Source organism: Stereum hirsutum, assembly GCF_000264905.1.
Source record: "Stereum hirsutum FP-91666 SS1 unplaced genomic scaffold STEHIscaffold_22, whole genome shotgun sequence".
Lineage (NCBI taxonomy): Eukaryota > Fungi > Basidiomycota > Agaricomycetes > Russulales > Stereaceae > Stereum > Stereum hirsutum.
In genome coordinates this window covers 431,173-457,310 of record NW_006763152.1, presented here as the reverse complement: position 1 = coordinate 457,310, position 26,138 = coordinate 431,173, and the positions used below count along the sequence as shown (strand labels likewise).

The 26,138-nt window shown below is 50.8% G+C and overlaps 9 protein-coding genes across 9 annotated transcripts in view; 2 read left to right on the top strand and 7 right to left on the bottom strand.

Annotated features, from left to right (window-relative positions):
• Window positions 1-1,687: 1,687 nt before the first annotated feature.
• STEHIDRAFT_126273 (TrkH-domain-containing protein) lies at window positions 1,688-5,576 on the bottom strand. The gene is made up of 21 exons (XM_007310916.1): window positions 5,430-5,576; window positions 5,247-5,374; window positions 4,651-5,185; window positions 4,210-4,589; window positions 4,040-4,152; window positions 3,964-3,975; window positions 3,861-3,908; window positions 3,764-3,801; window positions 3,671-3,711; window positions 3,604-3,611; window positions 3,517-3,531; window positions 3,364-3,441; window positions 3,266-3,301; window positions 3,162-3,191; window positions 2,938-3,099; window positions 2,813-2,881; window positions 2,547-2,721; window positions 2,415-2,487; window positions 2,229-2,344; window positions 2,117-2,165; window positions 1,688-2,045 (listed from the first exon to the last, which is right to left on the bottom strand). Exons 1-21 carry the CDS (start codon window positions 5,566-5,568, stop codon window positions 1,852-1,854), a joined length of 2,439 nt encoding a protein of 812 aa, XP_007310978.1. The 5' UTR covers window positions 5,569-5,576; the 3' UTR covers window positions 1,688-1,851.
• A 1,865-nt stretch (window positions 5,577-7,441) lies between these two features.
• On the bottom strand, window positions 7,442-12,618 carry STEHIDRAFT_163247 (uncharacterized protein; the record flags this gene model as incomplete). Its single annotated transcript, XM_007310915.1, has 10 exons — window positions 7,442-9,427; window positions 9,490-11,016; window positions 11,073-11,194; window positions 11,255-11,453; window positions 11,529-11,579; window positions 11,646-11,998; window positions 12,072-12,200; window positions 12,251-12,382; window positions 12,441-12,514; window positions 12,587-12,618. The coding sequence occupies 10 exons, from the start codon at window positions 12,616-12,618 to the stop codon at window positions 7,442-7,444; spliced, it is 4,605 nt and encodes a 1,534-aa protein (XP_007310977.1).
• Window positions 12,619-13,235: 617 nt separating this feature from the next.
• On the top strand, window positions 13,236-13,700 carry STEHIDRAFT_163246 (uncharacterized protein; the record flags this gene model as incomplete). The annotated part of the gene is made up of 1 exon (XM_007310914.1): window positions 13,236-13,700. The coding sequence occupies one exon, from the start codon at window positions 13,236-13,238 to the stop codon at window positions 13,698-13,700; it is 465 nt and encodes a 154-aa protein (XP_007310976.1).
• A 1,042-nt stretch (window positions 13,701-14,742) lies between these two features.
• STEHIDRAFT_163245 (uncharacterized protein) lies at window positions 14,743-16,003 on the bottom strand (the record flags this gene model as incomplete). Its single annotated transcript, XM_007310913.1, has 6 exons — window positions 14,743-14,902; window positions 14,977-15,025; window positions 15,095-15,242; window positions 15,345-15,490; window positions 15,604-15,730; window positions 15,833-16,003. The coding sequence occupies 6 exons, from the start codon at window positions 16,001-16,003 to the stop codon at window positions 14,743-14,745; spliced, it is 801 nt and encodes a 266-aa protein (XP_007310975.1).
• A 915-nt stretch (window positions 16,004-16,918) lies between these two features.
• STEHIDRAFT_163244 (uncharacterized protein) lies at window positions 16,919-19,878 on the bottom strand (the record flags this gene model as incomplete). Its single annotated transcript, XM_007310912.1, has 9 exons — window positions 16,919-17,587; window positions 17,647-17,697; window positions 17,753-17,788; window positions 17,842-18,185; window positions 18,256-18,619; window positions 18,672-19,007; window positions 19,101-19,355; window positions 19,424-19,542; window positions 19,653-19,878. 9 exons carry the CDS (start codon window positions 19,876-19,878, stop codon window positions 16,919-16,921), a joined length of 2,400 nt encoding a protein of 799 aa, XP_007310974.1.
• A 614-nt stretch (window positions 19,879-20,492) lies between these two features.
• STEHIDRAFT_163243 (uncharacterized protein) lies at window positions 20,493-21,079 on the bottom strand (the record flags this gene model as incomplete). The annotated part of the gene is made up of 3 exons (XM_007310911.1): window positions 20,493-20,602; window positions 20,695-20,855; window positions 20,949-21,079. 3 exons carry the CDS (start codon window positions 21,077-21,079, stop codon window positions 20,493-20,495), a joined length of 402 nt encoding a protein of 133 aa, XP_007310973.1.
• Window positions 21,080-21,690: 611 nt separating this feature from the next.
• STEHIDRAFT_163242 (uncharacterized protein) lies at window positions 21,691-22,357 on the bottom strand (the record flags this gene model as incomplete). The annotated part of the gene is made up of 3 exons (XM_007310910.1): window positions 21,691-21,794; window positions 21,862-22,010; window positions 22,077-22,357. 3 exons carry the CDS (start codon window positions 22,355-22,357, stop codon window positions 21,691-21,693), a joined length of 534 nt encoding a protein of 177 aa, XP_007310972.1.
• Window positions 22,358-22,595: 238 nt separating this feature from the next.
• STEHIDRAFT_172954 (uncharacterized protein) lies at window positions 22,596-24,449 on the top strand (the record flags this gene model as incomplete). Its single annotated transcript, XM_007310909.1, has 3 exons — window positions 22,596-22,712; window positions 22,773-23,001; window positions 23,282-24,449. The coding sequence occupies exons 1-3, from the start codon at window positions 22,670-22,672 to the stop codon at window positions 24,447-24,449; spliced, it is 1,440 nt and encodes a 479-aa protein (XP_007310971.1). The 5' UTR covers window positions 22,596-22,669.
• Window positions 24,450-25,803: 1,354 nt separating this feature from the next.
• Window positions 25,804-26,138, bottom strand: part of STEHIDRAFT_135570 (uncharacterized protein) — a gene marked incomplete at both ends in the record, with an annotated part of 1,380 nt that continues 1,045 nt past the window's right edge. Inside the window, one exon of the mRNA XM_007310908.1 lies at window positions 25,804-25,949. Within this exon, the coding sequence (XP_007310970.1) occupies window positions 25,804-25,949 (146 nt within the window). The remainder of the gene's footprint in view (window positions 25,950-26,138) is intronic.

The window sequence follows — 26,138 nt, the reverse complement described above, 5'->3', positions numbered from 1 at the left end:
GATTTTTACGAAGAGGGGCATGCAATACAGAATTTCTTGATGAAATTTGCACGTCTGTGGCAGAATGAGCAGATCGAGAGTGGCGCAACTCGGCAAACGATCCCATGTGCGCCACCGCGTAGAGTTTGACCAGCTTGACCTTGACCAGCTTCACTTGACAGTTTGACCTGCGAGAATTGAGCAGCCCCACCATTCATCATGTCTTGGTGCGGGTTCGCTCGTACACGACATTGTATGCAGGACTGCACAGCGTCAGGAGCATGTCGATGCCTGATAAGATCTGGCTGTATGATGTTTTCACTATCCCACTCCAACTTGATCACAAACGTTGGCAAGGTGAAACAGCGTCGGCATTCGCCCCCCTCCATGCACATTGTGGGTCGCGCAGCTTATGGTGCGCAAGCATGGCAAGAGAGGGAGAAAGTTGGGGTCAAGTACATTTGCAACAGATCCCGCGGAATTCTCCGTTCTCCAAGCATATGATACAAGAAATGATAGAAAAAGAGCAGATATGAATAGAACAGGCCCACTGTGTCGAGCCGAACTGACCAGACGTTGAACACCCGGCTTTCGGCGTTCTGAGAAGTAAAAATATCGTAGCAAAAAGCAGTGCCGTAGTTGAAGTCAAGACGCAGCTTGTTGTATATGGTGACCAAACGATGGAAGTCTGAGAGGACGAGCCTGCTCAGAACCTCATGGCAGCAGGTGTGAACTCACTCAATGAAGCAGTAAATTGTGCACGCCTCGACGGTACATGAGTACCCTAAATGTCATTGCCAACACCTGAACGTCACCACATCGCCCTCCGACCAGCTTGTACACTGGCAGGCTAGAGATAGCAATAACCACTCGAGAAAGAACTCACAATCCGCTGGCTACCGACAACCACTCTCGTGTTCTGAGTCTTCCTCGATATCCACGCGACGAATCATTCAGCTCCTACAAAAGATGTTATCGCTAGTCTAGATGATAGAAATGTAGAGATGACACGCTACGTAGTACAGGAACAAAGACAGAGAGAAGAAAAAGACACGCACCAGAAAACGTGTTGTTCATGGATTTGACGAGTTGCGCAAAGGCTGAGTGGTTTGTTACGTGTCGTGAAGAGCAGCGTGTCCCGTCCATTTCGAACCGGCGAGCATAGGATCCATGAACAGCCATGAACGCTTCGATCTCAACTGAGAGGACGACGTTTACGCTGAAGGAGAGGCCGTGCGTTGCTGATGCCATTCTCTAGCTGGAAAGAGAAGACTATGTGCTGGTTCGGCTTCTGGTATCACAATAGACACCGTCAATAATGGAATAGCGCGGAGGATGTGCAGGTGATAAAAGATTCAAGGCGAACGGGCGATGGAGGACGGTGATGGTGAGGACGACTCGGAGGACGTGGTGTGGCGAGGCCGGAAATGTGGCGGCAAGGTCTCGAGGATTCCGAGACGTTCCGAGCGATAAGTACTGAGCGTACACGACAGTTTCTTTTCCTTTCCTTTCCGTATCTTCGTGTCTTCCAATCTACCATTATGGTCTCGCCATGACAGCTTAGCTCTCTGTTAAGCTGCAGCTCAATAGGCCATGCTACTCTGTTCATTGCAATCTGGTCATGGACTGCAAGGCGTGCGATTGCAGTCCGAGTTGTGTGTCACGGTGGCAATCAAATAGCAATGTCCTCAGAGATCATGTAGGTAAATAATTATGGTATTAGAGTAACATATAGTGAGCGTTTCTAAATAAATCTAGTCGATGCAGAGGTGAAAATATATTACAGACAAAGAAAACCATCCCACTCCGGACAACAACATCCCTCTTCAAGCTCTGACCGCACAAGGCCTCCATGGCTCACGAACGTACCCCCTATGAGTGCATGCCGCCCTTCTCGAGGTCCCGGCTGAACTTCTCGTCCGACATGCTAGGCTCCGTTGCGCTTGGCGCGTCGGGCAGCGGTCCTTGCTCCACGATGATGTTCGAGAGGTCCGAGTCTGGCTGCGCGGTATCGCCATTGGTCCCGGATGTGTCTTTGTTCGGTATGAGATCGTCCGGGAGAAGAACTGCAAACCAGAAGAAGCGATTAATCAATGTCACATCACGTAGAAGCTAAGTGGAGGGGGGAAAGGCGTACTGGCGCGATCGATGGCGACTGGCAAGCCTCTGTGGCGACCTCGCAACATCTTCATCGTAGTAAGTGAGTGTGTCAGCCCCGCTCTATGGGCCACCAAGGCGGAACAGCTCACGATAATACAGATCACGAGTTTCGAGACCGGAGAGAAGGCTCCCGAGAGAGCGAAGTTTTGGTTGGGGATGCCGAGTGTGAGTCCAATCCCACCGAAGGCAGAGACCATCTCGAACACTATATCAAGATGAGAGGTATGAGCGCAGTGAGCAATATAACAACACAAAGGGGCTAAAGGTATATGTACCTATCGTGAACACATTCAACCATGGCGAGTTCGTTTCATCCATGATCCGGGTCCGTTCCACAATACAGACCACCTGCGTCAACCATTATTAGCACCTCACTCACTTCCACGCTGGAAGATAAATAAACGCACCCATATTCCGCAAACAAGCCACCATATATCATACGCCACCTGCCTTCGCAAGTGCCACCCAACGTACTTACCGATCCTTTCTCTCCTCGATTTGTGTCCGTCCTCGGGGAGGTTAGGTTCTTCGTCTTCGTCCTCGGGGCCGGCTTCGAAGACACCGAGACTGCGTTCCTCGTATCTAAGAGAAGCATAGATTATGTTGATGCTCGAACAAGGATACGGCGCCACACAAGGGACGACATGGGATGAAACAAAGAACTGTGACCTACACGTTGGTGGAACGAATGGAGAGCGCGACGGGATAGATTGCAATATACATCATCACGATACACATGAACCTATCGATTGATTATCATCGGTCTGTTCGTAAGAATAAATGTATGGAAGGACCTACTGGAACGACGGTGCAAGACTCGCTATCGACACAATGGAGAAGCCGGATGCTCTCACTGCGAACGATTGGAACAAACCGGCCACGGCTTCGGTTCCGGCACCTAGAGACTCTACGACGTCTAGCCCCGAGTTCAAGATCGCAAAAAGCGACCATTCAATGGCTCTTTAGGTGTGACAATGAGAAAGTCAGTGTCCAGTCGTCAACATAATATAGGGAAGACTCACGTGAAAGTAACAAGGGCGAGGGCGAGAAACCTAGTTCCAACAAGCAGAAACAGTAAATAAGGTACCCCAGAACCGTGAACAAACGTAGAGAAGATAGATCATACCAGGTAACGTGCGACGGGAACAAGTAGAGGAAGCATCTGCGAGAGCGAATATCACATTAGAAAGCCACAGGGAAAGTGACGTTCGTAATAGGACATACCGGCGTGGATGGTCTAGCAGGAAGTGAAGCGCTTGATCTGCTGTAGACTCATCCTCGACGAATTTTGTGCAGAGCCAGCTGAGATGGAGTCAGGGGATCAGCCAATCCGTTATTAACCATTGTATATGGGTAATATGGGAGAGCGAGACGCACATAACCAATCGCAGGCTATTAGAATGTGATGCACCGAGCCACGTTCAGTACAGGTGCACATCGATAGCGACCGGTGTCATGACTTACAATATCGGCTGTATGAAAATAGCACGGTCAATAAGGCGGATCACGCGAGATCTTCATGGCCACTCACCATACCGTGGTTGCCACAAAGAATAACGAAGATCATAGCGACTATAACCTAGGTCAATGACAGTGTAACATGACAGTGGACTTGAATACTCACAAACCATGAGATATGCGCGCTGGAACGGGACCATTCCACTGTACGAGCGTAAAGGTTAGTGTATCACGGTTACAATAATTGGGAAGAATGAACGTACGCGTCGACAAGACTCATGCCTCCACCCGTGTATGCTCCGACAACTTGACTATGGCATAGTGAGAACAGTAATCCTTATCTGCGATAATTAATGAGACACATACAACGCTGCGAACCTATGTTCAATGTGGCCGATCAGGGTCAGAGTAGCCGCACGTAAATCAGGAAGATTCGACTTACCATGCCTTTGGCACTAGACGAGGCTGCCCTTCGAAGACGTCGTCATACTCCGAGGTGGTTGAAAGCCAAGGAGCAATCAAAATGAACGAGATCAGTTGCGTTCCCACAAAGTACTGACAAAGTCATCGCTAAGTAATCGTCAAGGCTGCAGATGACGGAATGCGACTCACAATCATGACGATATAGCTCAACGCTCTCAGCGCCCGATACTCCAGTCCACCAAGCTCCTCCAGTTGGTCGTCCGTAAGTTCCTCCGTATTGAAGTCCCCATTCCGTCCCACCATCAAACCCGATAAATTCTGAGGAAGCCACTTCATAGTGTTTTTCGACTTTGCGTCACTCGTCACAGCACGGCCTGGTGACACGGTGAGCGCCCGATGGACGTAGTCATAGAGTGACGGTGCATATCTCTTGAGAAGGGATGAGGCAATTTGGAAGGGACCCGGGAAACCGCCTAAGTTCTGATCCTTAGGCCTGTTACCGAGTTCGTCGGGATTTTCTTCGATGCGGGGTGGCACGATGACCGTGGTTTTCCGGGTGATAGCACGCCCTATATAAACAAGAGATGTCATCCAAAGCGACAAGACAGTTCATACCTACGCAGAACTCACCATTGCGATAACGTATCGAGCGATGAGACTTTGCAGTGGGACTGGCTAGATCGGCGAAGCGAACTTCTGGCGAGGTGGTAAGCTGCATGAGACCCGAGCGGGGCGAGGACGTAAATGAATGGACGTCAGCCATCACGCCGTGGCCATCGTCATCGTGATGAATGTCCGCCGAAAGCCTCTCTGGCGATGCGACGCGAGTAAGCTCGTCGTGGTGTTCTGACTCTGCGAGCGACCGTCTCGACTCGGCTGGCAAGGCAAGCCCTAGACCGATGAGTCCTCCTGCCAGAGCACCTCCGATACCATCTTCCGCTCGGAGATACGCATCGTCGTGAGTAGCTTGGTGAACGTGTAGATGTGGAACGTCGTTGTCTCCGCTGAGTCTGTTGGTGATACTGGAAGGGAAAAGATGGGAAAGACGAAGTCGGCGTTTCAGATTGAGCGATCTTGATCGTTTACGTGCTTCGCGCGCGACGGCTTCGCAATGTACGCGAAAGTAGTGTTTTCGGACGAGGACCATGATCCATGACACGACCGTCTGTGATAGATGCCCGTACATCTAGAGATGAGCTTGATATAACGTCAACTGAAACACGTACCACATCGCCACAGATCATAAGCACGAAGAGGATAGCCTGCTGAAAGCCAGTCATGGTACTAAGGTTGACAGTGGAGAGCCCAGTGACAGTAAAAGCAGAATAAGACAAGAAAAGACAGTCTATGTAAGCTACAAAGATGGGTCAGAGGCAAGAAAGACATGAATAGTTCCGAGTAGGTCTCACGAATGTGGAACTCGCCGTTCACGCCATAGAGGATCCCGCTGACGATGAGAGGGACAAAGGTGAAGACGAGAAGATGAATTCGAAAGAAGTTGAGCTCCTTTTCGAGCCAGTCCTTCAGTCGGGGGCTCATGAGGGTCATAATGGTAGAAGAAGAAGAGATGCACAAATCATCGAGGAACGGTCGAGCATCATGTTGTCAGGCTCCCACGCGTTCGCGTCGAGGCTGTCGACGATGTAAAACAAGCGAGCCGATCTTTCGGATCCTCTTTCTGTTCTGCTTCCGACGGCATGCCACGCGACACGGATGCTTTCGTGAAGTTTCCTGGCTCCTCGGAGTCTCGTCTCACTGTGCCCAACCCTGGCCGCATCGCTGAAATACCGACCTCAAACTATGTATTCAAGAATTGACATAACACTCATGCTCATCTGGATCGACGATATCACGCGCTCTGATCTATTCCGACCCAACAATGCTCACTCAGTGATGGGGCCGAGAACCCAGTCAACAATTGCGGCGAGCAAAACAAAGCACACGACAATAAGACTCACCAAGGTATGGACGCGATTGTGATGGATATGGAAGTGACATCGGAGAGTCAGAGAGTGTCAAACGAGGTTGAAGGAACAAGATTACTTAGTGCGTATGACAAAATCTTGTAGCCACAGCAAATCTCGCCTCGCCACACCACCTCCTCTTCCTTACATCACCATCTCCGTCGCCCGCCCATCTAAATCTTTTGTCCCCACGGTACCTAAATGCCAGAAGCTGAACCAGCACATGTTCTTCTCATGTCAGCTAGCGAGCATCAGCAACGCACGGCCTCCTCTCCAACCTAACCGTCGTCCTTCCAGTTGACGTCGGAGCCTTCATAGGTCCCATGCTCGCCATAGACCCTTGCACTCTGCTCCTATTTCAGCGTCGTCAATCATTACATTCAAATAATCCTACCACGTATACTCGGAATGAAGGGAAGAAGGAAGGACGGAATTCTCTCCGGCCATTCTACACCTTAAGCCATCCTCCGAGCGGCGCCAACGCCGCATTCGACACTTCCCACGTCGCGATGCTTGTCGTGAAGAACGTGACATGGAACTCCAGTGTGCCGCGATTTGAGACTGTAGGATGCGGACGATTAGAATGTTGTGAGTTGCCATAGCCAGGTACTTATGTAGCTGACCCCGTTTTCCTCCTCTTCGTCATCCAACCCTCTCCTATTCTTTTCGTGCCCTTTTCGTTATCCTGGCACTCTACGCCTAGCTCTATTGTTACCAAGCACTAACATGTCATCTACATATTTTTGACATTCACATCAGCGATAATAATTCTTGCAGGAACTGAAGGATTCGTCTGGTGGATACCAAGGAAGACTGCGGACACGAGGGTGCTTGTTGGTGGCCAGCAGATTGTGAGTCCCTTCTCGAGTTTTTATTGTTCCCGAGCTGGCCGGAGGGGCGGTGTTAACGTTGTGACGTTCACGTTCAAGCGTTGGTGATGGGATTCAGGGCGTCCGTGTACCTCTGAGTCATCCACAATGCATTGCTTCATTGAGTGCTTACACGCCTGCTTCCATACACCTCTGAGCAGTTTTCTAGTCCTCTCAGATGTGGGCCGTGCTCATTCTACCGTCCAGAGTCGTGAGCATGGAACAATGTTTGGAGCGAATGAACGACCGATCATCCGTTCGGCCTGTGGGATTTCGACTAAATCTTTGTCTAATTTGATAAACTTTGGCTTGTCGCACTCTCCACACAGTCTTTTGACGGCCTTGCTCGGCGTTGCCACGACGTTCGTATTCCATTTCTCGTTTACCAAGCCGGTACACCAAGGCATAATCATGTTGAAAGCTACGTGTACAAACTCGGCATGCCGAACGCGACGTCGTATAAAGTTCTTCCTACCAAACACGAGAAAGCACAATGTGCATACTCTATAGTTTTTGTCACTAGATCGCATTGTAGATGTCACTAGATTATTTTGACATCGGGCGTGAATAGACGCAAGCTTACCTGGTCTACGCATTAGAAGTCTCTTTCGCCGCCGACTGTTTTCCCGGCCTCTTCAGTGACTCTGCTAGAGAAACAAACTCGTTTGCCTCCTCTATATGACCTAATCGACGCATGGCATTTGCCACTTGCTGGAGTACATTTGTTGTATCTTGGAGAAGCACCGTCAGTCTCCTTCCGGGAGAGGGCCGATAAAGTGCAAGGCACTCTGTCGCGGCTCGTAAGGTGTCGTCCGGGCGATTGGAATCATGATACCTGCAGGAAAGGATGCAAAGCGAGAAGACAAGTTCTGGATTGAATGTAACGGGAAGGTCGTGCGCGAGCTGGCGGTGGATACGAACCGCTTCCTCGATTGCCTCCAAAGCATCTTCTCTACGACCGACACTTGCAAGGCGAGCTGAAAGGCTGTTAAGAGCCAAGGCAAGATCGCGACTGAATGCTTTGGGGAGGTTCTTCGCCAGCTCGCGGTAAATACCAACCGCTTCTTCTATCGCCCTCAGCCCATCTTCTAGATGATCGGGATCCGCAAACCAGTTGGAGAGGTCGCGCAGTGACTCAGCGAGCTTTGGATTGAATACATTGGGGCGCTCCTGTGCGAGCTGTCGAAGGATGAGGACTGCTTCCTCTATCGCCTTAAAGGCGTCTTCTCGACGGCCAACATCTACCAAGCGACTGGAAAAGGTGTTGAGAAATTCTGGAAGATACTGATTGAATGTATTTGGGCGGTCCTGCGCAAGCTGGCGGCACATGGGAACCGCCTCCTCGATAGATCTCAGAGCCTCCTCTTGACGACCCGCTGCTGCAAAACACACGGAGAGGTTGTTAAGAGATATGGCGAGATAGAATTTGAATACCTTGGGACGGTCCTGTGCGAGTTGACGATAGACGTGAACTGCTTCCTCGATCGCACTCAAAGCATCCTCTCGACGATCGAGGTCTTTAGACCGGGTTGAGAGATTAATCAGAGATCCAGCAAGGTCCGCATTGAATATTCCAGGGTGGTGTTTCATGAGCTGGCGGCGGATCTCAACGGCTTCTTCAATTGCCTTCAATGCATCCTCTCGATGACCATCATCTGCCAATCTACTCGAGAGATCGTTGAGACATTTGGCGAGGCTTGGATTGAATGCCTCAGCATTGTCCTGTGACAGCTGGCGATATATGTCAATCGCTTCTTCAATCGCCTTCGACGAGTCTTCTCGACGACCGATATCTGAATATCGGCAGGAGAGCTTATGGAGAGACGAGGCGAAATCTGGATTGAATGCTTGGGCATGGTCCTGTACGATCTCGCGGTAAATGTGGACTGCCTCTTCACTCGTTTTGAGGCCATCCTCTGGACGACCAATGCTTGCAAGTCGGCTTGAGAGGGTGTTGAGAGCTCTGGCGAGGTCAGGATTGAATGCTCCGGGACGGTCATGCACAAGCTCTCGGTAAATTTGAACCGCTTCCTCGGCCACTGTCAAACCCTCCTCTGGAAGGCCAACATCTTCCAGATAATTAGAGAGGTTGTTGAGAGACAAGGCAAGGTTGGGACTGAATGCGTGAGGACGGTCCTGGACGAGTTGGCGGTAAACCTGAACAGTCTCTCTGCTCACTTGCAAAGCGCTATCTCGACGATCAACACTCGACAGGACTAATGAGAGGTTAATGAGAGATATGGCTAGCTGTGGCTTGAGAACCTCAGGGCGGACCTGCACAAGCTCACGATACATATGAACCGCCTCTTCGATCGCTTTCAAAGCATCCTCACGACGACCGACACGTAGCAGACGGGCTGAGAGATTAGTGAGAGATCCGGCAAGATCAGGGTCAAATACATCGGGGTGGGTTTTCACAAGCTGGCGGTGAATGTAAACCGCTTCATCAATAGCCCTCAAGGAATCCTCTCGTCGACCAACATCTGTGAGACAGTTGGAGAGTTTGGACAGAGAATTTGCAAACGTGGAGGAGGAGAGACTTTTCGCAAGTTCTGTGTCTTCCAGGCCAAGAACCTGTACATACAGTCCACATTAGCGTTAGGTATTGAGTTAGTGTTTGAGAGAAGAACACATACCATAATCTTTTCCCGTAGCTCGGTGAGAACTGGAAATGCGCCGCTGAGACTTGTAAGCTCCACCCAGGAGATAACATAAGGCGAGAGCATCTCAAGTGCATCCACATACTCCTGCTCTATAGGAGATTGCACAAGGGAGATGTGCTCTATCCAGTATCGACACGCGTATGCAACACTCTCGAGAATGGAGATCGACGGAAGAGGTCGAACAATGTGTGGATCCCAGGACGAGGCGTAGCCCAGACCAGGCAGTCCACCCTCGAACGTATTTGTAAGAATGGCTAAGCATCGCAGTCCGAGCCTGCGAGAATGTTTGACATCGTCAATGAAGTATGCATGAGATCGGTCCTGTTGAACGAGGAATTCGTGGAGCGTAAGGTGAAGGAGCTGAATCGGTGTATCATCCGTCTTCCACTCAGTGAAGAGTGGCGACAGAATGTCGAGGACTTCAACGACAACACCAGTCGTGTTGTTCAAAAGACTCTCTAGAGATGATTTCGACAAGGGCTGCCGTAAAGCCACCATGGAGCCCATGACATGCTGATAGCCTTGGACGAAGTCGACATCACCCCACTCGCACGCCCCGAGGACAGTTATATATAGTTCATCCATCCGTTCCTGAACAGGTGTGATGAGTGTACACCGTTGCGAGAGGATGTCTTTAAGCTTTTCGTCTCGTCCGAAGAGTTTGGCTCGCCCAATATAGTCGAGAGCCACGGATGCCCAAGCGAAGAGACCACCGGCTTTCTCAACGAAGGACTGAAATCGCTCCTCGCCAGGCCACGAGTTTTTTAAGCCGTGTTCAAACGCAATTACATGAAATCGTTTACGGACATAGGTGGATATGTCCGCTCGGTTCTCTGCACCGTCGAGCTCGACTGTGAGATGGTGAACATGTTGTATTGATTGCATGCGTCGAAGGAGAGGCTTCTCTGACCGGGAAGTAACCAAGACACGAAAAGACGGAGGAAGCGCAGGGAGCTGGTCACGAATAATAGCCATGAGATCGTCACTATGCTCCGAGCATTCATCCAAAGCATCTATGATCAAAAGTATGTGCTGATTGGCAAATGTAGCAGCGTGCTTCACTACAAGCTCGTTGAACTGGCGCACAGGTGACGCGGCTGTAAGCTCTAGCTTCGTATCTAGAGTGCTACAGAGAGAGGTCATGAACTGCGGATTGAGGCCGCTGAGGAGGTGGATGATGGTTCCTACGAAGGCTCGCGGATGATTCCTATTGTCGAATGTGCGGTCAAAGAAGAACGAGAGGATGGTTATCCCCGAATCTGACGCATCATAAGCGACTTTATGCGCAAAGGCAGTCTTTCCAGCCCCTGGAGGTGCCGTGAGCACGGAGATGCTCGTTTTATCGGAATCAGTGTAGAACCAAGACCAGAAGTTCTCCAGCAGAGCAGTACGAGTTCCGGGCATGCAAGCTTGGCTAGAATCCCAAGTCGCATCTTTGGCAAAGGGCAGCTGCAACAATACGATCTTCTGATCTTGCAACGCTTTTTGCGTCCTGACGTCCTGGTCTGTGTGTATTCGATTAGGCCTGTAAAAGGCGAACCCGAAATAAAGCACACGCCTCGCTTCCAGATATCAACTACGATAGCAGTGTCGAATTCTTGCCGCAACTTGCACACCTTGCGTCGACACTCTTCCAGGTGGCTCTTCGTGTCGGCGAATGGGGCGATGATTGCACGCACTTTATCAGGACATTAAATGAGTTTCAATCTTGACTGTGAGAAACGTGCAAGCATGCTACCTGCAAAATTATGCTGCCTAAAAAACAGATCTATCAGGCAAACACCCTCCTGAGTCAAGCGCACAGCCCGTAAGATGATATTCTCTGTTCCATCCACTGGCTGTAGATCCTTGCATGCAGCCACGTAAGCAAGCATGACAGAAATATCTTCCGCCAGCTGTCGAGCCTCTTCGTCAAGCTCCTGCTGGTTCTTGCAAGCCTGTGAGCCACCGCCAAGCCCAGGAATAAATCAGCCACCAGGAATTAATCGACTTATCGGCAGTCAAAGACCAACCTTGTAGAGATAGGTTATGGCAGTCCAAGCAACTTTGATCACCGGATGTGCCTGTACGACACAGTGACTTATATACAATATTCACGGAGGTACCCATCGCCAATAAGAAAAACATACCGTGGCTAGCTCGTCTCCCACACTGATCACGGCGTCCAATGTTGCCACCAGAATCCCGATCACCTGTTCACTGTCGAGGTTCTTTGCACCTTCAGTCACTGACTGAGCATGGCTTTCTACAGAGATCGCAGTGTCCACAGTGTTGGAGACCGTCAATGCGGTGGTTCCAGCTTGGAGCCGCACGAGAGCCAATCGAGTATCAGCGAGAGAAACCGTGACAGCGTCTAATCCGAGTTCCTCGAGAGATGCCGGAGGACTATCGTTGATGATCAGATGAAATGATAACTTGATGGCCCCCGGTTTTGGGTCATTGGGTTTGGTCAGTTCGACCGTTTTTCCTTTTGTCTCTGTCTCTGTCAACTCAGACGTGTGCGGATCAAAATACTGGATGAATATGGACGTACCTTCCGACAGGAGTTCAAATACCAAGCCCCGATACTCTCCAAGAAGACGACGGTTTCCTAAGCGCCCAAGGCGACTCTTCCGGAGAAGTCGAACGTGCAGAGTGGATGAAGGGTGTACGTTTGTACTTGGAGACATCCGTTTCAGTAATGTCTACATACATCTGTATCTTTTGCAGAACTCTCACAATAGCATGCTTTCACTTGTCTGGAGCCATTTCGGATTGGCAGAATCCTCGACAACAGCGCTCGTCTGAGCTGTCCCGCCATTGATGGCAACCTCCAGATGGGTCGTGGACAGATTTTTCTCATTCAGACCAGCCAAAACTACAACGTCTGCAAGCAAAACATGCACCTTAGTCTGAGGGCAAGGGGTCATGGACGGTATACATACCTGAGAGTCTCGCTGTCAGTCCATCTGCATTCGAGTCGGACAGGTATGAGGGCGCACTGGCAGGCCTCGAAGATCTATGTGGTCAGAATAGGAGCACAAGTCATATCAGTCGAAACAACTCTAATTGGGATAGAGGCGGAACGTACTCGAAATCTGGGTCCAAATGGTTTCTGGACATGACGATATGTCTTGCGTTGTGGTACTGAGGAGAATTTCACGATACGGGCAAGGTTAAGAGCAAGGAGCGCTGGGAGCGTCGTATTTGTGCATACGGTTCGGCGCTTGCACTGAGACCTGGGGGCAGTGCATGGCTCAAAATTCTAAGAACCGAGGGACTCTCAGGCTTACGCGTAGCTTCGGACTTCAACAGTGCGAGCCACCGCAGCCTCCCGGAGCACAGAGTACCATGAGTGCCACCGTGGCGCCCCTATCCACCATCGGACTTCTCCGCGGAGTCTGAATTGTGCCCTAAGTACTACTTGCTCTCCGAGTCTCGTCTTGCCTTCGTCCCATGATGCATGCTCTACACTAGGCTCGGCTTTCGATTGGCATAGCTTTTCTCTCGAGTTATTCAGTATCTCACACATGAACGCTGCCATTGTATCTCACTGTGTGCTTCTCTCCGTCGTCTCATTCTGTCTGACGCATCACAGTCAGGCGTCCCCAGATGCTTCAGACCGGATCACTTTGGATCACCTCAGAGTTTGGCCGACACCGAATGTCACACCCACTTTGGAGCACATCTTATTCCGTTACGGATGCCCCCCCCCCCCCCCCACGGAACGGCTGGTTTCGATGCTCAAAGATAACGTTTTGGTCAACGGTGTGGAGATGATGGCTTGGCTTAGCTTTGCGTCTGGAACATTTTGTCATCTACTTCTCTACGAGATGAGCATGAACATCGGACTTGCCGTCCTGCGAGTGTATTATTATGGTGCGACATATACTACAATCGTCATATCTAACACTCAAATAAGTGTCAATCATCTTCGGTGTCTTCCACCCCGGGCTGTTCTTTATGCGGGAAGCGACCAGCCAGTCGAAATTCAAGGACTTTCTCCATCAGACACACGCTTCAAAATTCTCGATTTCATTGGAGATGTGTATACATCAGCTGCGTCCGAGCGGGTCAAACGGTTCGCCGAGCAGAACACTTCGTCATTCGCGATTCGCGACCATCGCGACAAGGAGTTCGACTTCTTGTGCATCCTCATGGGGAGAAAGAGACGTCCGAGTATTTCGACGTTCCGGCTGTTCTAAGGTCTCGCTGGACGAAGTACGTCTTATGTCTTTCGTCTGCGTTGTTTTCACTCATGTGCGGATTTTTGGGACGTTCATAGAGTATTGCTTGATGCGCAAGATGCTACGAAAACCAAAGGTGGGATGATGTATGAAGCCTATCGCGTTCGGTCTGAGGGAGCTGTCGTGATCGTTAGACCAGACGGGTATGTTGCTCTGATAGTCTCGAGGATATTACTGCGGTTGAGAAATATTTGCGAGTGTTGTTGACGCGCTGATCTACTTCCCCCGGTGTGTTTGCCATCTATCTGCTGAATATCTCGTGGATGACTCCGTCCTATATTTTGCAGCGAGTGTTATCGTTGTCTCGAAAGTGATTGGCGTCAACTGTAATATCACGGCTCGAATAAAGATCATCATGACTAAGGTGGTGTTCCAAATGGTTGACTGCTGAATGATCCCCCTCTCGGATTTTAGCACCATTGGGCGGTCGAGCAAACCGATCCATATATTGTCGAAGGGGTTTCTCGCATTGCACATCATGCCTGTCCGCAGGTCAGCTACGTATTGTCTCTGTTACGGAAGGAGGGGATACCATTACCAACCGATGCTCTTGGTGGTATAGAGACAGGACATACTCCTCGATTTGCGACATTTTCATGTCCCGAGGTGATATTTGTTGGATGAGGACGCCTCTTACCATCGTAGGTCGCCCACGCTATCTTAAAGAATACCATTACAGTTTGGAAGTTCGGACCGGGATTAGGACGACGAATTCGTTAAGACAAGGAAATTTACGCCCAGTGTAACTTTGCAGCTAGAGATAAATTACAGTATACAGATTACAGAGCATTGCAGTAACACCACACTCAACAATAATCGGTAAAACACCCCAAAAATCCACACGATCAAACCAACAATCAAGGAAGGAGGAACCAACGAACATGGATGTAGGATGGGTTTGAAGAGTCCGAGTGCTCAGCAACGAGGACCCCCGAACGGGCTGAACGGTGCCAAACGCCAACATCTGCACATAGGGAATCGGGATACAATCAGCACAAAATCACCCCGGAGCCATAAGGGGTGACGGTTGGGTGAAGAAGGGGAGCGTGTCGACGTACCCAGCATACTGCTCCGCCAAGACCGGCAACACCTGTCTTCCTTCTTCGGTGATAGGAGGCCAATGGCTCGAGGTCTCGATATCGTGATGGGCCTGGAGGAACCTATATATGTTTGTACACGAGATATGACATGGCTATGAGTACACGGTGAAGGAATAGAGGAGAGGGAGATGTACGGGATGAGGAAAGGCAGGTCGTTATGTCCTGCGAACCACTCCACGTTCGCTGTACGCGTTCATCCAACTGGGTCAGGGACCACAGACTCTATAAAAATCGAAGGTTGAATGAACATACCGCTCAACATCTCCTTGACCTCCTCCTCATCAACGACTTCGATCAAACGATCCACATCCACAGCATTGACTTGCGCGTGCATCCTCTTGGCCAGGTCGGGCCCAAATGCGAGGAGGTCGAGCAGCTGCGAGGAATCGTAGTCGCCAGACTGATCAATCCGAGCGTGTTGGAACATCAGCGACGAAAAGGCAAGGCAAGACGCGATGATCAAACGGGGCGATACAACGGTAGGAAGAAAATGAGAACGCACCTCGACCCATCCACGCAGAACCTCCTGCAACCTCTTCACATCCTCCACAATATCTTTCAATTCAGGAAGACATTCGTTCCCGAGTACGGCCTCGTCGGAGAGGACGATCCCGGATTGGCTTGGGGTGGTGAAGAAGTTGATGTCACCTAGCCACGCCACACGCCACATATGAAGTTAGTATCAGCCTGGTCTTCGATGAAAGGTTCACGCCAAGCGGCGGTATCGCATCTAGAGTACAAAGAAGAAGACATACACGCACCTTGAATATGAACTAACAAAACTCCACATACACCAACGATATATTTCTCAAACTCTGCTTTCTGCGTCATTATGTCGTCGGAGACACCGAGAGAATAGATGTTGTTCAGGGCCCGGAGGAGGACGTTCTGTGTACATTGGCGATGACGATGGATAGATGGATCGAGAGTCAGCATTGCGATGAAAGGTGGGGGCATGGGAACTTGAACAAAGGGAAGGGTTGTAAGTACCTTCATGAACCCCATCTCATACGGAATCGCTCGTCGAGCGCTATTTCGCCGCGTACCACAGTCAGCATAGTCATAGTCATGAGCATCAGCGTCAAACCCAGCGGTGTCGAGTGTAGATTGAGGGAAGACGTACTCCATGCTCTCAAGAGCGACGTCCGAGCCACAAGTCATAGTGATAAGAGGGAGAGGATAACCGCTCGTCATTCTTTTATCTTCTATATTATCGTGTTTGGGGGCCTGGGTTCGTGATGGGACGATGGATTGATGGCGGAAACGATGGAAACGGAAACGGTGAACTCCTATGTTATGCGCCTTCGTCTTTTATACTCTCTGTACCCAGAGACCGCTTTTCATTCCTCGTCTTGTTCTGGACATTGCGATATGGTCGGTGCCACGTTGCGGCTTTGTTCGCTGGTGCGCATTCGAGTACAGAGTACCGAATCCGGTCCGAGCCTGGAGAGCAGAACAAAAGAGACTGTCAATGAGAGCTATCTATCATCGTGAGGTGCCAGGTGCCGCATCGATGGATATTGCTACGTACAACGTGCAAGGCACGAAACTATATGATTCCGGTTTACGCTTTGAGACTAAGGACATTCAGCTGTAAGTCCCTTTCAAAGCTAGTAACACGAGGCTGCCAATGAAGCGAAGAGACGCACGCCTGCTGTGCCAGTGCATAACAATAGACCCTAGACCAGATTGAAGCCGCTATGGGAGAGCCTGAGATACACTTTATGGAACACTTGAGCATCTCTGGACTATGCAAGGCACATATACAACAATCGGGCAGCGAAGAATGAGAGTAGATCGTGGTACGAAGCTGTTGGTCAACGCGGTGTTCAACATTATCATTTTGTGGATGTGGCCCAATTTGAACCTTAACCCGACTCAAAGGTTCGCCACTTTGCCACCATCCCCTCCTGTTTTCACTCTGTACAACGTGTATCGAATTCGACTTTACCGCATTGTACCAACGCAATCCAAACGTGCTTCGAAAGAGTGATTGTTGCGTGGCGTCGGAAGATACCTTTGAAGCACTGTACGACGACTATATAATACGACCACAAATGGCCAGGCTACACAATCCTAGCAGATGCCATCCCCGACCTTTTCCTGCCCACACAGCGATCGCCTCTTTAAGCTCTCTCCAAGTTGGCTAACCCGGCGTTGAATGAATTCGAGGTCGTCCTTCCTTCCCCAAATCTCCTTCTCCTTCTTATCCTCCATGCGCGCAACCTCGTCGGCGTCCAGATTCGAATGCAAGTCAGGGTTCGACTGTATCTTCCCGAGCTCGTCCTCGAAGACCGCGAGAATACGGTCATGTATGCTTCCCGCCGCATAGTCGTCGTAGGTGATGTATCCAAAGCGAATGGTCGTCCACCACCTGGCGAGGAGATCCTTCAAAGGCTCAAAGTACGGGTGTATGCACTTTAGGATGATTGTGCGGAGCTCTTCAAGTTTATCAAAGAGATGCTGTTTGTTGTCGTATAGAACCTGATCGTCCTCGGAGTCGAATAGACAGTAAACGGCGGCATATAAAGGCCTGGTCCCAGCGGTCAATGGGTCGTCGCTGGATAGCTCATCTCGAAGTCCTCCGCCAGGACCGTCACGTGTGAGGCAAAGATGAAGAAGGACCCAGAAGAAAGACTCGAGATCATGAATGGCGCTGTGAACCAGCGGGCCCTTCCGCCCCGCAATGTCGGTACCGAGATAACGATCGTGTATAATTTCGCCGCTCATGAAAGCCCTAGTGCCCTGTAGCGAAATATTCGGGTCAGGCGGAAGGTGACATGTGAATGAGTCTGTTTGCTCACCGTTCTATGTCTTGTATGTGGAAGATACCCATCCCAGGAAGGAGGGGCATTCTAGAGGACGATAGTGAGTTAAGACATTAGTTGGACGGTCAGCATGAAAGCTCACGGAAGGTGTCTCCAGGAATAGGTCTTGCATCGTCAGCTAAGTTATTGGGTGAGTTTCTGGAGTATGATCAAAACAACAGCATAAATTACCGTTTCTGTGGAGGCGATGGGGCGCGGTACTGTCTCAAAAACTTGAGCGAGATATGCCATCCAATGAGATCCGTAACGGAACTTGAGGATGTGAGCGATATCGGTGGATACAGACACTGAGTACCTGGTCTTAATGATCACAACCATAGCTTCTGCCTCATCCTGGGTGATCTTGTCCGTCAACGCTGGGTACTCCACGCACTTCTCTGACCTTTTCGAATCATCGAGGTCGATGAGTTTACCAGAGGTATGTTCGATATCGATATCGGACATCGGACAGATAAGCACGTTGCCGGTACTGACGTCTCGATGAAGCATAAGACTGAACCAGTAATCGCGGTGCCCTACATACATGCAGTCAATACGCTGCCAGCAGGATGCTCATAACATTCGAAGAGCTTGAGGGATGCTCACCTTTCACGGCATCAATTAGGGTATTGACAAGCTCGTGAACGTCTTTGAAGAATCTGACAGGCCACCCGTACGTCCTCATCAAAGTACACGTCAAGACGCGGTTCGTCACCGGTCGGCGTCCGAATTCTACGTCGGAATAATGTTCAGGATACGAAGTGGGCCCGCCGTGGACCTCCACGCCGCGACGAATATGATTGAGCGTGTCGGCGACCACCATGATTCCCTGCTCATTGTCCATGACTCTGATCTCCACCGAGTTGACGATATCACAGATGTGAGAAGAGGGCGGCTCGGACTGGGATTTATGGAACGTTGCTTCAGTCTCCGACGTCTCCTCCCGCCACGACTGTTTGAGCACAAAACGCTATGTCGTAGGCGAGGTCAGTATATTTGATCAGTCAATATAATATACGTACCACGAGAGACCTCACCTCCATGGTTCTCTCGTTCACAACAAACCACACAATCGTCACTGGCCCGTCCATCACCTGCGAAACTCGCGCGGTACAGATCGCTTTGACCGTCAGGTACACGTCAAGTTCGCCCTCGGTCCCGTCAGATCGCGGGCCTTGGATAGCCCAAGTCGTTTCGTGCGGGCTCGCGCCGTAATCGGCGACGTTCACGTCGCTGTCTGTGGAGAGGTGATACGTGGCCGTGTCCATGCGATAGATACGCATCGTGGTGTCATAACCGAGTCTTGAGGGATTGAGACGAGACAGAGATATGATGACTTGGATGAACTTCTCAGGCTCCTGTGCACAGCAAACGAAGAACAAAAAGATAAAAATAAAACATCCCGTTGGAGTAAGTAGGTGAAAACAGATAAGGAACACAAACAAACGTACGTCATGTATGTCGATTGCAGTGCGCGTTCCGACCAACCCAGAGCGGTCGCACAACCATACCGTGAGCTTCGAGTCGCACAGGAGAAGTCCTATAGCGAAGCGCCGGTCGAGTTGCTTGGCGAGCATCGTCTGCATGTAACGGGAAAGTTGAACGATCCCTGATAGCATCTCCTCCTTGCCGTTCGTCGCTTTGATTTCGACAGGAACGTGGGTGCACAGCCACCGTAAATCGAATTTACGACGCAACTCCTTATGCTGATACAAAGCGACGAGGCGGAATATTTAGAGGTGCTTGGATCGAATCGAAAAAAGAATGGACACACCTGAAGCTTTGATTTTTCATTCTCAGCCTCAGTCTCAGTCCCCTCCGGTCCAGAGAACAGTTGACGCTCGAGCTCCCAAATCTGCGCTTCGAGTCTCTTGAACTCATCTAGTGCGTCCCCTAGTCCGATAAAGGCCAGTAAGCCAGGGTGAATCGCGCTTTTATGGGACTCGCGTGCCAGGAGACATCAAGTGCGAGTTCAACTCTAGGATTCGTAGCGCTGCAGGCACCGACAATTGCGTTCGCGGTATCCGCGAACGCAGAGTAGAGCAAGTCCATATCCTCTTCCAGCAAGTTCGGATCCGTCGCTAACGGCAAGGAAAGCCACTGGGTCAAATTTGTTGCATTGAGTGTGTTGAAGACGTTGAAGACGTCGTTGTCAGCATTCGTCCAGTTAAGGATGTGGTCCAGAAAGGAGTCGGTCTCGATAGTCCGGACATCGTCCAAGTTGACCATCTTCTAGACCGACTTGAATCAAGACGGGTTTTATGAGACCAATTACGATTCTGTATTTGTTCTTGGCTTTGCGAGGTTCATAGACAGCACCCGAAGGGCGAAGAAAGACAGACTAGACACTGTAGAGTTGCAAGGTGCAAAGAGCAATGGCAGTCGAACGGCAAATTACGCGCTGTGGAGGGTTCAACTTTCTGACTTTCAATGTCCACGTGTTTTCTGCACTCCGCAGATTTTCAGCCACTCAGCCTTGTTCCCGGCTCCCTCCTGTCCCCACTTGCCAGTACCAACACACAGCACAGCACTTACATGGCATTGACAGTACAGGTTGGAGATGAGAAGATGAGAATACAAGCGAGGAGATATATATCAAGGATACATTCTATGGTTGAAACAGTAACAGTGGGACGAAACCCGGCGCCTGCCTAGAGATACAGTCGGGATAATTACCGTGTCACAGATACAATGCTCGATGCTCGAGAGAGAGAGATGAACGATACACAATAATGACATACCCACCACAGAGGCAGAAGCCAGACCACAACGCCAGTCAGGAGACCCTCGCAGCAAGAAATCGAAGTGAAGACTCCCACAGCGAGAGAACGAACACAGACTGTTCAGAGATAAAACCCGAAGAAACGAGCGAGCGAGCGTTTGCGCAGAGCGAGGGTATCCTGGGGATTCAAAGGGAGTCCAAGGGGGGCCAATGCGGCTTCTGCTCCGGGTTCTAGTATAATCATCACGCGTGGGGATGAGATGAGGTTCAAATTGGGGGAAGAGAGGGAGGGAATTGGACAAAGAAAGGGGCGGAAAACGTACCGTCGTAGTTCATGATATCGAGCTTTGACCACGGCATAGGGCCTCCCGTGCCCGTGGGCCAGGCGGCGTCATTGGGGAGCCTGAGGCCGAGGTAGAAGAGGGGAAGATGGGCTCGCGGGTGGCATTGACGATGCGGGCGGGCAAGGCGTCCGCCGTCGATGCTATGTATGGGATGAGTGAAATGTCAAGTCGAACGCGAACGCGAACGGTGAGTGATAAATGAAATTGATAGAGAATCAAGAGGTGCACCTTACTTTGCTACAAGCCCCGTGTTGCAGGCATGCATCTGTTTAAACATCTGGTCGAAGTTGGCTTGAGTCTCTCGGAAGTTGGTTTGGATCTGTTCTTGTATGGGCTGCATCTGTTGGGCGAGAGGAGCGGCCATGGCAGGAAAGGCGGTCGAATTTACTTGTTCCGAGCGATGAGAGAAAGGACGGAGGTGTCTTGTATTTCTTTGTTCCATCTTGGTTTTCGTTGTATTGTCAAATGTGAGACCATAACCCTATTTCAGGGTTCGCCACCGTTCATCCCTTCTTCGTCCTTTCAAATATTCCCGACGTCGAAAGTCCAGGAGCTCTAAGTCTTTGCTCGAGATTGTGTACTGAGTCCTACCCAAGATGCTCACCCGAAAAGTCGGCCATATGACGCCTACGCTCAGTCGTTCGATCTCAGGTCACGGCAAAGAACGATAGTCCACGGTCAGGCGCTGCCAACTTGTGTGGCCCAACTCGAACCATCTCTGAATTGAAGCCAATGATCGTTTAAAGAAACCAAGAAGACCAAAACATTGCATTGACGGTTGAACTCAACAGACAAGGCGAGGGATAATTGATGGTGAGATGGGAAAGTGAACAGGAGACAGGGGATGGAGTCTGACATAAGCTACAGCTGGAACGTTATAATACTCAAATGAGAGGAAACAATACATAATCATGAAATTAACCCTATACACCAGAGTACAGGGCAGAGAGGCGATATAAAACAAAGAAAATACATTTACAACACGAAACCAAAGAAACGAGCCAGTGATTGTCTGCGTAGAATAAGAGTGTGCTGAGGGGGAAGCCCAAGAGCTGCCAAGGCATCTGCAGCTTGAGGAGCTAATGAAAGGTGGGGACTCTGATGAGCCAGGATGAATTGGAGAGATAAAGACAACCAAGGGCTGACCGGTGTAGTTGATGATATCCAGTTTGGTCCACGGCATGGGACCTCCCGGGCCTACCGGCTGTGCTGCGTTGTTTGGGAGGGGCGGGTAGGCAAGGGGCAGTTGTAGCTCACAGGTGGCATTTGCAATCCTCGCCGGCATGCCATCAAGGCTAATGGGGATAAGTTGAGCACCATGCCAAACAACGATGAATGAACTGCCTAGGCTAAAGGCGCACCATGTCGTTGTCTCTGCTTGGTTGGCTTGGACTTGCTGGACGGTGGCTTGGACTTGCTGGACGGTGGCTTGGAGTTGCTGGAGGATGGCTTGGATTTGCTGGAAGCTGGCTTGAGTCTGTTGATTGCTGGCTTGCAATTGCTGGGCCAAGGCTTGTTGCTGTGCGTGCAATTGTTGATTCTGCACAATGGCAGGGGCGTTGGGGATCAGTGCGGTCTCGGCAGAGACGGTGGCGAGGGCCTGCGAAAGAGCTGGCCAGTTGGTTTGCTGAGGCGCGGCCATGATGGAAGAGATAAATGGGATGTTAAGTCCAAGTGAGTTACAGCGTGCGATGAGAGTGGTTGTGCGAAGGAAAGCGGCGGGCACTCTCGGTCAAACAGAAGACGCGTTTTGTTTGTTCCATGTTTGTTCCGTGTTTGTGCGGACCATAATCCGTGGGACCGAACGATGGCACGTGATGACCGCTAGGTTTTGAGCTGAAGCTCAGAGCTGGGGTTCGCCACCATCCATCTCTTCCTATCCCTTCCTTTCATCGTCCTTTTCATCCTTAATTGACACCCAAATCCCAGGAGCTTGTACTGACTACTGTTCGAGATGCTCACCCGAAAAGTGGGCCGTATCAGCCGTTCAATCACACGTCCGTCTCCTCATCTTCGTATCCCATAAGTTACCACTCACCGTATATTCCCCTTTACAGCGTCGCATCATCTCTATCCTGACTCTCAGTTCTTACCAGCCTCCTCTCTCAAAATGCGTGACTCATCGTCCAACGCCTTCGACGGCATTCCGGCTCAGCCGAGTCTCATCCAGCGAGCTCATCAGCCCCGACGTCTTATATCCTCGCAGTATTTCAGTGCGTTGGGCCCTAGTCCTGCATGCCGGACGCGAGGATACGCCACGAAATCTACGGAGAAGCCTGCTAAAGAGTGCGTGTTTCTCTGTCTTCGTCTCTGTTTTTTTTTCTTCGTTTGTGGAATATCATCGCGTCCGTATACGGGTAGCGGAACTGTATTGGGAGAGATACATGCATGCACAAGAAGATCGTTAGATAGGCTCGGAATATGATGGTTGGCTCTGTCCAAGACTTTACGCGTTCAAGCACCAATGCTCAACCAGCGAACACTCCATTGTATTCCATGCGCTAACAACAAGACATTTTTCTACCACCGCACGCATACTAACCCTCCATCCTCCCATCTCACCCAGTCAATCCCTCTTTTCTTCCCACGGCACCCCTTGGGACCAAGTCTTCCACGACATCGACAACCTCCCGCTCCTCCCCTCCCAAATCCTCCCCACACGCCCGCGTCCCAACCCCTCCTCAAAACACAACCCGAACCACAACAACCCCCGACGGCAGAGCATGACCGCGCGCGAGATCCACGCGTTCGACCAGATGTTCAACATGATCTTCGATGCCGTCGATGCCCAGTCCTCCTCGGGCGCGTCTACGTCATCATCCTCGTCCATGTTCAACGCAAGCGCCGACGACGAGGCCGAATTCGCACCCATCGAAGGCGCCTCCATCGGGCTCTCCAAAACCTCCCAATCCATCAGCTCGCTCTACGCCCACCTCCGTCGTCAATCCGGCAAGACCAAGTCGAAATGGAATAAAAGTTCGTATTTGGACGCGGAGTTGGATAGGAAGAAAGAGGAGATCGAGCTTTGTGAGAGTGATGCGGGGTTGGTGGAGTGGGCGTTGAGGGAGGTGTTTGGGGAGAGTGTGAGGTATGAGGAGGATGCGCGGAAAGCATTGGGGGATATCGCCGCTGAACGCAACACCTCGCTCGACACCTCCGCGGACTCGGAATCGGAAGTGAAAGTGAAAGTGAAAGTAAAGAAAGCCCTCCCAATCCTCCAACCCCCAACTTACCCACACCTCCTCGCGCACCTCATGCGCACCTTCCGCACCAAACACTCCAACCCGCACCTCTCCCTCGCCCTCTTCCACCACGCCCAACACCTCTCCATCCCCTCCTACGTCTTCGGCTGCACCACGCCCGCGTACAACGAACTCCTCCTTACACTGTGGGATGGGTTTAGGGACGTGAGGGGCGTGATGGAGAGGGTGGGGGAGATGAGGAGGAATGGGGTCGTTTGTGATAGTAGAACGAGGGAGGTGGTGGAGAGGGTGAGGAGGGAGGTGGGCGGGAGGGTGGTTTGGGGGGAGGAGGGCGGTGGCGGTGGCGGGCAAGGAGGAGGGCAGGAGTGGGGAGGAGGAGGGTTGGAAGAGGTTATGGGGATGGTGGGCAGGATTGAGGAGCTGGTTATGGGCGGTCAGGGTCGCGGTGCGAGGGGAACGAACGGAGGGAGGGGGATGAGGAGGGATGAGTGGAAGAGGGGGGGTAGGGAGGTGGCGGCGGTGGCGGTTTGATTATAGGTTTTATAGTACCGGTATGGGTCCGTGGTTGAGTTTTCAACTGCTTTATTTCTGGTTCGCATTCTGTCCTGCCTCACTTCTATGTGTCTATGCTATATTCATGTCCGGAGTAATTCCATTTCACCACTCCATCGATATCGATGAAGAATGATGGATCCCATTGGACGTTGCACCCAACAGCATCCTACCTCTCACCGACCTGCACAAAAACGACGGCGACGACAACGACAACGACAAGCACGCATATATTCCTCCGACCATCATGATTCGATCCCCTGGATCGTATCTTCCCAGGAAAAATAACATGGCACAAGCGGAACGGAATCAGCCAAGCCAACGGATGAGGGAGCTGCGTGGGCAGGGAAATTGAAGGTTAAAGACATTTACTGGGAGCACGTAGCCTGCCAGTTAGCAGTCGTCGTCATGTATAAGTAATTATTATACAGCGCTTTAGTGCTATATACCTTTCTGACGCCACGCAACATCTGCTCTTTTGAACTGCGTACGGATTGCGATGATAAAACGCGACGCAGGCGACTTCGATAAACGGCATATAATAGGGCATATATGTAGCAGTTCACATCAGTTTCTTTCGTCATTCTGACAGCGAAAAGTGTGAACTCAAAATGTCAGATGCGGTGCGGGATATAATACTCAGTTCACACTGAGTTTCGATTCTCGAGACGGGTCTGGTCCTTCTTGTATCTCGTCCCCCTTATTGATGACCTTTGACATTGAGCATCTTCTTGATGCTACAGTACATGAGGCTCATGCCAGACTGTGGGTGCCATTTTGATTCGTGACAGCGAACGGGGAGAGGTGGAAAGAGACCACTCTCCCGTCGGGGTTCACACTGAAGTCAGGACAAATTTACGAAGTGTTGAACCTGTCATCGGTTTAGTTCACATCGCCAAAACACGATGTGAACCGCTACATATTTCCCCTAATGTTAGATCCGACTGCTCATATGTACATTCCTTCGATGCGAAACGATGTTTTTCATTGAACATTACACATTGCAGCCCGATAACATCCTACACTTTACAGACCCTACAACGACGACGACAACAACGACAAGCAAGCATACAATCACAAGATACGTGATACATTCCTCCGACCGGCTCCCGCCGTTATGACCGTTCCCATCCTCCCATGAAAAGCAAAGCAAAGCAAAACGAACAAGGGGAAAATCGCGCATAGATGCTGTATGTTCCGTTCATCTTCACATCGCCCATCCTTCACCCTCCAAGCAATCGTCCCGATTTCGATTCCGATTGTGACGTACGTCCCACATCCAAGGGCGTGCGGCATGTGGCTCCTCAATATCCTGAAGCCAGTATCACGGGAGTTAGTGGGGAAACGGAGCAGGCAAGGCAGGCACGGAGGCAAGGAGGTGCTCACGGCCTGTCAAGGCGAAATACGTATTCTTCGCCGCGTTCTCTTTCGCTTCCTGCTTCGTCGACCCCTTCCCTTTGCCTCTGACCGTCGAATCCACTGTGCCCCGAACCAATCAAACACCGAAAAGTGAGCTATACGTCCCTCATATCATCCGAAGGCGCTGAAACGCAAAAACGCAGAAAAGAACACCGAGAAAGAAGGAAGAGAGAGAGAGAGAGAGAGAGAGAGAGAGAGAGAGAGGAGGAGAGAGAAGAAGAAGAAGAAGAAGAAGAAGAAGAAGACGAC

Excerpts from the sequence above, each read along its gene's own strand:
- STEHIDRAFT_126273 (XM_007310916.1), bottom strand. The coding sequence starts at position 5,568 with ATGACCCTCATGAGCCCCCGACTGAAGGACTGGCTCGAAAAGGAGCTC. Across the intron at positions 4,153-4,209 it reads TGAGCTATATCGTCATGATT|TACTTTGTGGGAACGCAACT; the intron begins GTGAGTCGCATT and ends TGACTTTGTCAG. Across the intron at positions 3,302-3,363 it reads CTGCTAGACCATCCACGCCG|ATGCTTCCTCTACTTGTTCC; the intron begins GTATGTCCTATT and ends TCGCTCTCGCAG.